This window comes from Zalophus californianus, chromosome 11 (assembly GCF_009762305.2).
Source record: "Zalophus californianus isolate mZalCal1 chromosome 11, mZalCal1.pri.v2, whole genome shotgun sequence".
NCBI classification, from domain to species: domain Eukaryota; kingdom Metazoa; phylum Chordata; class Mammalia; order Carnivora; family Otariidae; genus Zalophus; species Zalophus californianus.
In genome coordinates this window covers 58,847,795-58,859,752 of record NC_045605.1, presented here as the reverse complement: position 1 = coordinate 58,859,752, position 11,958 = coordinate 58,847,795, and the positions used below count along the sequence as shown (strand labels likewise).

General features: G+C 47.2%; 1 protein-coding gene across 2 annotated transcripts in view; it reads right to left on the bottom strand.

Moving 5' to 3' along the window:
* Positions 1 to 4,106: 4,106 nt before the first annotated feature.
* Positions 4,107 to 11,958, bottom strand: part of FCHSD2 (FCH and double SH3 domains 2) — a 275,661-nt gene continuing 267,809 nt past the window's right edge. Inside the window, exons 16-21 of one of the 2 annotated variants that reach the window (XM_027579041.2) lie at positions 11,076 to 11,159; positions 10,778 to 10,955; positions 10,259 to 10,479; positions 9,145 to 9,274; positions 8,926 to 9,008; positions 4,107 to 6,708 (exon numbers count right to left, since the gene is read on the bottom strand). In XM_027579041.2, coding sequence (XP_027434842.1) covers positions 6,625 to 6,708; positions 8,926 to 9,008; positions 9,145 to 9,274; positions 10,259 to 10,479; positions 10,778 to 10,955; positions 11,076 to 11,159 — 780 coding nt within the window. In that variant the 3' untranslated portion in view covers positions 4,107 to 6,624. The remainder of the gene's footprint in view (positions 6,709 to 8,925; positions 9,009 to 9,144; positions 9,275 to 10,258; positions 10,480 to 10,777; positions 10,956 to 11,075; positions 11,160 to 11,958) is intronic. The other variant, XM_027579042.2, reaches the window with a different exon arrangement.

The following is an 11,958-nucleotide window of genomic DNA, read 5'->3' as shown; positions in this document are numbered from 1 at the left end:
AAGCCCTTAGGAATGAGCCCACTGACCCAGCTGCATTTTCATTTCCTTGCTACTCTGAACGTGTTTCGCACATTGATTTTCTCTCTGCCCCGAATGTTCTTCCCTCCCAGCCCCCAAATCAAATTTGTCCTTCGTGATCTTCTCCCTGAGAGCCTTTCCTCACCAGGCTGCCTAGGGGCCTCCTCTCTCCTTGTGTTCCTCTTTGTGTCTCCTTCCCTCCATTTTCAGTCAGGGAGCTCTTGGAGAGACCAGGATGGGAATAGAGTAATTCCTGCTATTAGGCCTGGCCCACAGAGAGCCTCGGGAAATGTCTGTTAAATGGCTAACTCAGCAAGTCTAACAGCTGAACATGCTAGGAGTCCAGAATTTTCCAGCCTGAGCCCCGGAGGCCCAGCCCTCTCGTCCTGGCTCCCAGTGGCCACCAGGAGTCACCAGCAGCTTAGTGTCTGCTGAGCCATTCTCCAGTCTCCTGGGATTCATGGCAGGAAAGACCAGTGCTTCTAGTAGCCACCACCACCCAGTGCTCATGTGTCAGGCACAGTGCTCTGCACTTTTTTTTTTTTTTAAGATTTTATTTGAGAGAGAATGAGAGCATGAGAGGGGAAAAGGGTCAGAGGGAGAAGCAGACTCCCTGCTGAGCGGGGAGCCCAATGCAGGACTCGATCCCGGGACTCCAGGATCATGACCTGAGCCGAAGGCAGTCGCTTAACCAACTGAGCCACCCAGGCGCCCCTGCTCTGCACTTTTCATGCAGTATTTTATTTGTTCCTCTCAACCTCCGTGTGAGAGAGTTTCTCTCTTTCATAGGTGATAAAATCGGCAGATTAAGCATTGTGAGATCACAGAGCTGGCCTGTGACCGTGTTTTTTTTTTAAACAACAAAATAACATTTTGAGAATCCGGGCTCCCAATTATGCAGGGCTGCAGGGCATCCCCCTACTCTCTGTCCCCAAGTGGCATGTGCCCTGCCTCCACCATTGCTGGGGGATTCTAGCTTTGTGTCTAACCTAAATCCCTCCCTGCATCCTCTTTTTTTTCCATTCTGGGCTCTGGCCGCCGAGGCCTGATTATGGAGGGTCAGTGTCCCTTGAAGTGTGGGACACGCAGGGCCACAGGAGTGAGGTGAACTTGAATCCTGGGAGGCTGTTACCGACTGCCCCACTTGGGGCAGGTACTTCTCAGGACTGCAGCAAAGGCTGCTTAATCAATCTAGAAAAGGTGTTCAGAAATGATATACTCAACTCCAGGGACAGTAACCCCGCTGCTCCCCGTAAACCCTCCCTCCTTCGCGGGGGCCAATCTGACCGCGCACCCTTGGTGTGCAGCTGCTTCGCCTCAGGGAGCACATATGCACCTCAGCTTACTGGGAAGGAACGCTTCCTGGAGGAGCACGTCTGGAAGGGCCAGTGACAGGCCAAGGCATTCAGGGAAGGGGTGGGTGTGGGGGAAGAGGGGCTGGCTGGCAAAGACTCAGCAGAGGAAGAGTTCAGAGGGGAGCCAGCTGGGAAGGCTGCCCCTCCATCTAGTCTTTGAAGTTCCCTGGTAGTAGAGGGTGAGGATAGAGCCCCGGGGCTAAAACCTCTCTAGGCCTTCAGTATCCTCTGCCTTTCAGGTCTGCATACCTTCCAGGTTTTCAGTTCTCAGGTACTCAGCCTGCGTGCCTGAGTTGGGGGTCTCTAATGTCAAAACTGGAATGGCCTTTCCCTGGCTGGGCACATGGGATGAGGCCCAGAGAGGGGCCAGGGTCTTGTGCGGGGTCACATGGCAGAGCTGGGATAAGAACCCAGGCCTCCCTCTTTTCTGAAAACTGCCCTCAGGTTTTGCAGAGAGGGGCTGGCCTGGTCTGGGACACCCAGTTCTAGGTCCTGCTCCCAGTGGTCTTCCTGAGAGACCTTGGGCAACTCGCAGTGTCTTGGGGAGGGCGGAGGGGGTTTCCTCACCTGTGAGACTTCCAGCCGCACAGCTCTGGGCCGCAGCAAAGGTGACACAGCTCTTCGCTGGGGCTGTTCTGCAGTACTGCCTCCTCTGTGTGCCCTGCCCAGTCAGGCCCTAGTGAGCCTGAGACTTGACAGGGAGAAATGACGGAAGCCCTTGTTCTGAACTCCTGCTGCCCCCTGGTCATCTCCCTGGAAGACACACCTTAGCTGGAGCCTGCTGTTCCTGTCTCCCTCACCAGGCGTGAACCCCTTGGTGACAGGGATGAGATCTGAGTCATTTATGTCTCCAGTGCCCAGAATAAGACCTGGGGTAGTTTGAATTCAATATTCAATAGCAACTGACAGAGGCGGTCCTGGCCCCTAGAAGTCCGCTGGAAAAATCCTGGTGGCACCAGGTGAGGATCCATCTGGGGAGAGTCAGCATACCATGTCTTGGGTACAGGCTGTATTCTTTCTCTGAACATATATCTACTGGTCACAAATATTTTCATCCTTCTGCACATTATTTCAGTTAATCTTCCTGGATTTTAGGACGTTTGTATTGACTTCTCATTCCCACTTCACAGATGAGGAAAGCAAGGCCCAGAAAGGCAAAGGGGTGAGCAGGCCACAGCTCATCAAGGTGGCCAGGGGCTTAAATATAGGACTTCTGACCAGGCTCTTCCCCTACCCCTCACAGGAGCAAGGGGTGACAAGAATGAGAAGGCCGTTAGCACACAGTGTGGAAGGGGTGTGAACCCTATTTGTGGGTTCATTTCTGTTGATTTAGGAGAACATGCCAGGAAAATATTCCCAGACCAGAGCTCTCAGAAACAGGGCAGAAGTATGCCATTTGTTTTTCTGGCCGGTGGGACCAGGGGTAAATGGTCCAGGAACAAGACGCTCTTTGGCATTCACAGGTTCTTGGCAGATCAACAGTGACAGAACAAACAATCTAGGAGGAAACATACTGGTTGCATCGAGTTATAGGATTTCAGGGCAAATTACAGTTCTCTCTCTTCTAAACTGAAATTTCTGTAACCTGGTTGTGTTTTTGTCATGAAAAACCTCTTTGTAATGAACAAAATAAATGCAAAGATTCAGAGCAGCTAGATTTTGTTGTACAGCCACTCAGGTTAGGCGGTAATTGGCTCTATGACCTAAAGCTGTGGCTGGACTCGGGCAGTGAGTGAACAGAACAGCCTGGGATGTGATCACAATCCAGAGGAGGGTTTGCTTCCTCCCGGGGTGGGGTTGGGGGTGGGGGGGGGTGGCGGAGGCGGGAGCGTCCAATGGCTTGAATTTTCAATTTCTGGCCATCCCAAGAAGTATGTTAGTCTGTTCTCAAATATTGTGACCTCTCTGTGTGGTGTTTTTGCCGTGTCTAGGAACTGAGCTTATCTAGACCATAAGAGTTGGATAAGCCCTTAGAAATCATCTCATTCCACTCCTTTCAAAGCTGGGGATGCAGCAGCCCAGAGGGAAGGGTCATCCCCATCAGGTGGTGGCAGGGCTAAAGCCAGATAACATCCTCCTACTTGCTTCTCTGTCCGGCTTGAGGGTTGGGGTGGGGGTCAAAGGTCAGAGACAAAAGGGATCCAGGTGATGTGCTGTGAATCTATGGCTTCATTGTTCTACAGTTAGTTCCTTTGAAGAAGGCCAAAATTTAGCTGTGACGCTGTGGCGGGGCAGTTTAACTCTGTCCGCTGGTCACAGCCAGCCTCTGATGCCAACAGCTGTTTCAAACATGGTATTCAACGTACACCTTCCCGTATTTCTGTGAAGCCCTCCTTCCCCTGACAGCCTTGTGTGACTATGAAGCTGGAAGAGAGCAAGGACCCCAGCTGTGAAGGGAGGGTCATGGATGGTGGGGAGGCGAGGGTGAGGAACGTTGGTGGTGACCGCCTGGTGCCTCAGCCTTGATGTGTCCTTCTTGGATCCAAAGTGTTATCCTCAGGTCTCCACGAGGACGTGGAGGCTCGGTTCCCATGGCTGTCAAGTGGGAGCCAGGATTTAACTCTGACCCTCTGACTCCAAAGTCCATGCTGTTGCCTCTCATGCTGCTGGTGGGAGTGTCCACAGATACAATCATTTTGGGGGCCAATTTGACAAAATCTAATGAAACTAAATGCTCATATAGCTCTCTGACTCTCAAATTACATATTCAGGAATTCAGCCAATATTTTTACTGGAACAAATTTATAAAGAATAATGTACAAAGATGTTGTTTTCAACTTTCTAACAGCAAACTGATGGAGGCAACCTAAACATCCATCGCTATAGCAAGCTTAAATTATGATATATCCAAACCATGGAATATAAGACAGCCTTCAAAAAGAATGAGGGAAACCTAAATATATAATCTCACGTATATAAAAAGACAATGTATATGTGTGTAAGTTTTATGCACAGAAAATGTCTGAAGAATACATATTGCACGTACCCAACTCTGGGAAGGAGAGAGCCGTGAGGCCTCTCCCCAAACAGACTGAGCCCTGGTCCCCAATGTGGCTGGTTGGCAGCCAGAGGGAATCAGCCTTTAACTGGGAATTTATTTACCCCCTCTCTGTATCTGTTTTATGGATTAAAAAAGGAAGGCTTAGGAATGTCTTTATAAAAAGCATTGTCTATTTGGAAAGGTCTAATTACCCAAATCTTTTTATATGGAAACTTAGAAAACTTAATTCCATTTTTTTTATTATTCAACATTTTATACATAATAAATACAAACTTTTTACAGCCACTGTAAAGAAAGCACATCTGCACAGAGGCACTCCCTCTGAGCCTGGCCCTGTGCAGTGATGCTGGATTATATGTCCTGGAGGGAGGGGTTCTTTTTAAAAAGGAGGCATATTTTTACAACTTTTGTTTTTTTTTTTAAATAAAATTAGCAGCTCTTCCAAAAAATATTTTAAAATATAACAAAAAGATTTCAAATAACTCTGAGAATGTGGAAAATCCAGATTCAAGGACAATTTGGCTAGCTAAAGAGAAGACAAGACTGGGTAGCGAGAACTATCTGATTCAAGCACTTGGAAGACTGTTTAAAGTGCTTTGAAGATTTTTAAATTGTCAGAGAACTTTAAATTCTTAAAAAAGCCACCCTTTTATTTTTTTTAAACTTAAGAATAAGTTTGATAAACACAAAAAGACCTCAAATAGATCAACAGGTTAAGAAATGCAAAAAACAAAACAAAAACCCCAAATCACAGAGAAGACTTGTCACTGGGTACTGTCACTGAAGTGATCAAAACGACTAAAGATTTCTTCAGTTGTAACCTGACTTTTGGTCAAAAATCCCATGGGGACATTTGGCGAGCATTTCAAGTTTTTAAAGATTCTTAGGAGGGATGGAGTTTTCAAAGCATAATACAACTTTTAGATTGAATTCTGCAAATCTGATCTCTTAAAAGAAAAAAAAAACGCAACTGGCCAAAAAAAAAAAAAAATGCCCTTGTCCCTGGGTTTGGCACTCCTGTTCTTCCACAGGTGGCCAGACAGTAGAGACCTACTCTGGGCCACCTGCCACTGTGAGCTTGCTAGCCTGTGGAAAACACTACTTTTGGCTCTCCTTGTGACACGGAGAACTTGTCTTTTCCTTGTCCATTTGCGCTGTGCGCGGTGTGTAGTCCTTTAGTCCTTTTTCACAGGAAGCTGGTTTCCTCCATGAGCCACAGGTTCTTCCTCCCAAGGCATTATCAGGCCAGGGGCACCCTGTGGGGGGTGGCCACTGGTCTCGGGCAGCCACAGGCTGGCTGGCTGGGCTCGTGCACCGGCTTGGGAATAAAACATGAGGGGCCTCCCCAGGAGAGAAGCTCAACAAGGCAAGTATGTGTCCCCAGTTTATCTAGACATTCAGATTCTAAAGATATTGGTCAGAAGAATATATGCTGCAAAAATTAAGATGAAAAATACCCAAATACAAAAAGAATATTAAATCAGCTCGTTTCAGATCTGGAAGCTCCATTTCTGCTTCAGCCTCAGCCTCCTTTCTATTAGTCTATATGATGGACAAGATTTGGCTATCGGTTCAGCCCCTCCATATTAGCTCCACTAACACTAAATGAATGGCGTAAATATTAATACAAAGGACACTGTTACTGTTTTTAATCTGTTAGCTGTGGAAGAGATGTGCATTAATGCAACTGGCGATAAACTCAGGGCGGTCCACTTTTTCCCAGTAAGTTTCACTTTCTCAATCTGGGGACTAACTGTGGGGAGGAGCCAGCCCCTCCTGAAATCCCTCTTTCTAGTTCCTTACACAGCCGACATGATCTGATTAAATTTAATCAGACGAGCAAAAGCCACTTGAAGAAAGATGAGGGTCTTTGCCACACCCTTGTGGCCACAGTAATATACTGTACGAGTGCACATGATCAGTTTCTCTGTGACTGTGCCCTGAATGAGGCCTGGTCTTGAGTCTCATATAAAAATGGGCCACTGATAGGCATGAGGGCTGTCCCCCCTTGCTTCTAGGGCCCACTAGGATTTGTGCTATGGTAGGAGAGATGACATAGAAAATGACAACAAAAAAAGGCACAAAATATCCAAAACGTGGGAGGAGTCCACCAGGCCACCCAGTCACATAATCCTCCTTGTTTTCACTCTGTTCAAGAGTCATCATCATGCAAAGGTGCCTAAAGAACAAGAATGGCCAAACGCCAAGCCTGGCCTTGATTGTAGCAGTAATGGATGGGTAAACCCATCATCACACCAGTGTGATTTCTACATCCTCAATCTTCTCTGCTGGCCTTCGGGGGTTCTGTGTAGGTGGAGGGGGAGCTGCCCGGACCTGAGCAGGAAACAAATATATGGACCGTCAGTCGGCTTCCTGATTCAGTGCTTAAAGCCTCCACAGCCCAACAGGTCATTTACCCACAGTCATGGGCACCCCAGGGGTCTCAAATGCTCTGAACATGAAAGTATGTGCTTCCAAAGTAATTCTGACTATTTCCCACACCAGGGAGTTACTGTTCTGATGAAATGTGGAACCTACAAATCAGGTTCTTTCCTCGGCTGAAAGCTCGGCTGTAGCCCTAAAAGCCTCCTCCAAAGCAAAGGCCTGGAGGTGGAACCCAGAGAGAGCAGTGCTTGCAAACTGAAAACCTTTCAGCCTGTCCTGGAAGGAGAGCTGCGAGAGAGAAGACTAGAGAGGCAGCCTGGGGTGAAGTCATGAAGGGCCTCATAAAGCCATGTTAAGAAATCTGAGCCTTACTCTGTGGGCAAAGAGGAGTCTTTGGTGGATTTTAAATAGCGGTGGCAAAGGTGTGAAAGGACGAGTCGGATAATGGTTTGGAGAAAAGAGCGGGGGCGGGCTAGGGTATAGGTAAAGAGACAATTTAGGAAGCTTTTGTGATCAAGTTGGTGTGAGAGTTGATGTTAGCCTGACCTAAGCACGGGTGGGGGGCGGATAGAGGAAAAGACAGCTGTCTCCAAGGTAAATGTGGCAGGATTTGGTGATGACTGTTTGTGGGAGGCAGAGCCAGGGAGCTACCAAGAGTGATGCCAGAGCAGTGGTAGAATGGAGGTTCCACTCACCAAGGCGGGCAGTATAGGAGCAGGAGCATGAGCATGTCGGGGCGGGAGGATAATTAACTCACTGTTGCTGAGTTTGGGGCTCTGGTATGTGTACACTGAGATATCCACAAGGCTGAAGCTTAGGCAAGAGACTGGATTGGCAGAAGTCTGGAAGTTGTCAGCAAATAAATGGTTATCAAAGCTGTGGGAGGAGATGAGGTTGCACAGGGAGAGTGAGTTTAACGACCTCAGGAGAAGCAGCCCATGGACAGAACCCTGAGAAGCATCAGCAGAGATGGGTTGAAGCAGAGAAGCCCATACAGGTGAATGAAAAAGAAAGGGCCAGAGTAGAAAGCAAACCAGGAAAGGGTTTTGGAACAAACTGGCCCACTTCTCCCCATTCCCACTCATACCCAGCAGTCTATGCTGCCATCCCCTCTTGCTTGGACCACTGCTCCAGCCTCCAAATGGCTCCCCATGTCCATTCTGCCACCTTCCATTCATTGTCACTTAGCTGCCACAGCAATGTTTCAAAAATGCAAAACCAGTCACATCACTGTCCTGCTTACAACTTTGCAATGGCTTCCTATTACACTTAGGATAAAGAACCAAAGTCTTTAACAAGGCACTCAATCCATGTCTGAATGAACGAAGCCAAAGGAAGTGAGTGGTTCAAGGACTGGTGTCAAATGCTGATAAGCAGTTCAAGGAAAATAAATGCACTGGATGAGTGTGGGAAAGTTATGACCTTGAGCTGTTTCACAGTGAGGTGGGGGGAAGGAGGTGAAGGCATGGAGTGAGGGGTGAGGAGAGGTGATTATTTGTAAGAGTAGATTCTCCTTGAGAATAGAAGCTCTTAAACCTCAAAAAGGCATGAAGTAGAACTCATTTCATCTCTGTTCCTCAAAAGAGGCCAAATATAAGCCCGGAAAATAGGTTCTCAATAAATGCTCGCTGGAAAAAAAAAAAGTGCTTCTGTTTCACAATTAGACCACTCTAATGCTCACAGAGCTTGCTATAATTCAAAGACTTTCCTAGCTATCTCACCATGGCTTAGTGAGAAAACTGCCAGCGTAGACCAGACCTTCCAAGATGTGTTGCTTTTTATAGCTTTCATTTTTTTTTAAAAGATTTATTTATTTGAGAGAGAGAGAGAGAGAAAGAGAGAGAACACGTGCATGCACAAGTGCAGGGAGGGGCAGAGAGAGAATCCTCAAGCCGACTCCCCACTGAGCAGCAAGTCCAAGGACACGGGGCTCGATCCAACGACCCAGGGGATCACGACCTGAGCTGACATGAAGAGGTGGAAGCTTAACCAACAGAGCCACCCAGGCGCCCCTACATTTTTAAGAGCTCTTTTTATTGTCCCCAACCCACCTGACCCTTGCATGGGGGCATCACCGTAACATAGGGGCCACGGGGAGACATTAATTTTTAACTTTCATTTTGGAAGAACTGTGCATTCTGTAACCCTGCCAGATAAGAGACTTACGGGTCGCAGTTTGCCATATGAGGTCTCAGGAGTATGCCGTGGTGCCCGTGAGAATCCTGGTGACTCAGCAAGGAAGCTGTTTTCTAGGGGAGGGAACCAAGCAGCTCATTTTATTTGTGTTGTTGAGCAATAAAAATGCTAATGCAGATCCATGTGCTCTTCAGGTGAACATGTGATTTCTGAACGAAAATGAAGTTAGCTCCATGCCAGAATGCTTACCATTTGCTGAAGGAGAGCGCGGGAAGTACTGGGAGCTCCTCTTCTCTGGGCTGGGGTAAGGGCTGCTGGGAGGCTGGTCATACAGCGGCAGTGGAGGCAGGGAGCCCGGTGGCATGGGGGAAGGAGAGATCTGCCACAAAGGAAAAAGAAGCTACAAAGTGCTCACTGCAGGAAGGAGAGGCAATCTGGCTTCGCTGACTAATTCAGACATATTACTTTTCTCTGCAGCTCAGATAGGACTATTCACAATTTTTGTCAGCCTCATTAGAAGCACATGAGCTTAGAATAACAATCCCAAACCCTATTTTGTGATGCATTTAACTTTTTCCTCTCAGAGATCTCATTACACTACTGATTATAGTTTATCATAAACAGTCATCAAGTCAAACCATTCTCTAGAGTTCTACTGAAAACATACCAAATCGGTCAATTCAGTAAATCCGGTGAAGAACAAAAAAAAGGGGACAAGTTCTATTTTTTTGTTAAGATAAAATAATTGGCTGTTTCTGACTTCCCCAGGTTTTGTAAATGTCAGACTAAGTGGTCACAATGTCACACAAACAAGGTGGAAAGACATGTTCCTTCTGATCCTGGATCTACCAGGCCTGCTATGGCATACCTGATTTAGGGGTTTCCTGTAAAGCCAAGTTTTGCTAGGATGAGCTGAGCCTAGAGACACATCAGTAAAACGGGGCTCTGGCAGGCTCATTAGTTCTCTGAAAAGGACTGGCAGGCAGGCTCTGACCGTGATGGAAAGAAAGAGCAGTATTTTCATTACCTAAACTAACCATGGAGACAATACATTCCCCCTCCGGTTTCTTTCTTTCTTCCTACCAAACCATTCTTTTGTATGTCATATACAATTTATCCTTTCGGTTAACTGATTCAGAGCACAAAAAGCAGGCAAATGGAGATGTAATACAGCCATTACCCAGGAGCCAGGTTGGTGAGCCTCTGCTTTTCCAAACTCAGTTTTTGCAGAAACCTGACAACAGAGGACTGGAGTGGGAAGGCGGGGCTGAAACTGTAGCCCCACGTTTGCATGGGTCAACCACCCCTTGGGGGTTATTTTCTTTAAACACCTTTTAATTCAGCTTTCTTCCCTCTCACATACCTGAATCTCTCTCATCCGGGGAGTGTCACCGTTCTCTGAGGCTGAAAGTTCTTCCACTAGCACCGATGGGAAAACTCCAATCCGCCCACTGAATTCCCCTTCCCAGAAGCCATCGTCATCCTGGTTTTCTTTGTTCAAGATTCGGATGATTGCTCCCTCAGGAAAGGATAATTCATCATCTGTCTGGCCCTCATAGTCATAAAGTGCTTTCACGAAACAGACTAGGTGGCAAAAGGGAGAAAAATGCTTAAGGACATGGACGGCCAGGTTACTTTCGCAACCACCCCTGCGCTCACGTGACAACTAAAAGCCCATCACACAGGCTAAGACTACAGCTGTAATTCTTTACTCACTGAAGATCTGCTCAGGGTCCTACCTTACAGGGTAAATGTGACCAAATAACAGAAAACACGGAACGGGAATGAAGTTCTGCTTTTTAACCCACTGAAGGCTGACTCCAGGGCAATACTGCTTAGGCCAAATGTGACCAAATAAAGAGTGCCTTCTTTCAGTCTTTACCACTGGCATCTCCGTTGAGGCTGCCTGAAACGAGCTCGGCCTCCGTGGAATTGCTGGATGTGTGTGACCGACTGTCCAAAGCAGCCAAGGACTGCAGCATGCTCAGGAGACTGCTCGAGGTGGGAAACTGTAGGTACTTTTCTGGCACATAACCCACTTGGCCAACTTTATTTCGAGCCTGAGTAAAAGACATGTGACAAAATAGGTTTGCACACACAATCTGGACAGGGCAAAACTAAAACCAAAACCAACTCCTAAAAATGTCACAAGAAGGGGCGATACGAACAAAGGAATATACCTTGACCCAGTCTTCCATGTCTCCATCTTCAATCACTTCTAACACCTCATGCTCCTCAATGGTCAGCTCATCTGGTTGGGAAGCCTGCAATGTAGGATGGTCATGGACAAAATTAAAAAGGTTAGATAAAGAGCAGATGTATGCTGATCATAACAAAAACTGTGGATCAAGATATTGAAATGATTTTGAAGAACATTATGAACATAAAAATTTAAGGGCTGTAAAACTATCATAATGAGGTGAAGTTTTGCTTTAAAAAACTAAACAAAATAAAGCTGCAACAAAAACTGGAGAAACGGAATCCTCAAGAGGCCATCAGGTGCAGTGAAGACAGCACTCGGCTGGAAGCAGGGGCCCCAGGCTCCAGCTCCAGCTTATGTATCTATTGGTCATCAACTTCTTGATGCCTCCATTTCTTCAAAATGACACTCCTGCCATTCCGGGAGGCAGGGGGAGTCAGTGTGGGATGGGTAAGCTGAGAACCATGGTGATTTGGGAAGCACAGCCAGAGCGAGCGCTGAACCAGAACTGCACAGAGGCCACCACAGAGCTGCGCACTGTGAGAACGCAAACAGCTATGTACATGGACTGGATGACAGCGTGAGCGGTGCCTGGAACTGATCTGGAGTCACCGTGTGAAAAACAATGGCCAAGAGAAGAAAGCTGGGAAGGAAATGACTGAGATGGGTCACAATTTGGATTTATGATGCTCTAACTTAACTGTGAAGACTGGGCTGATCTGCCTAGGTGCTACTGTGCAAGCTGCTAACCATGATGGTTTTATTATCTCTGACAGCAGGAATCCACCAGCACTGGCCACCAGATACTGCTCCTGAGACTGCAGAATCTGAGAGCAAACTCTCGGGGGGAGAAACTGTGTGGC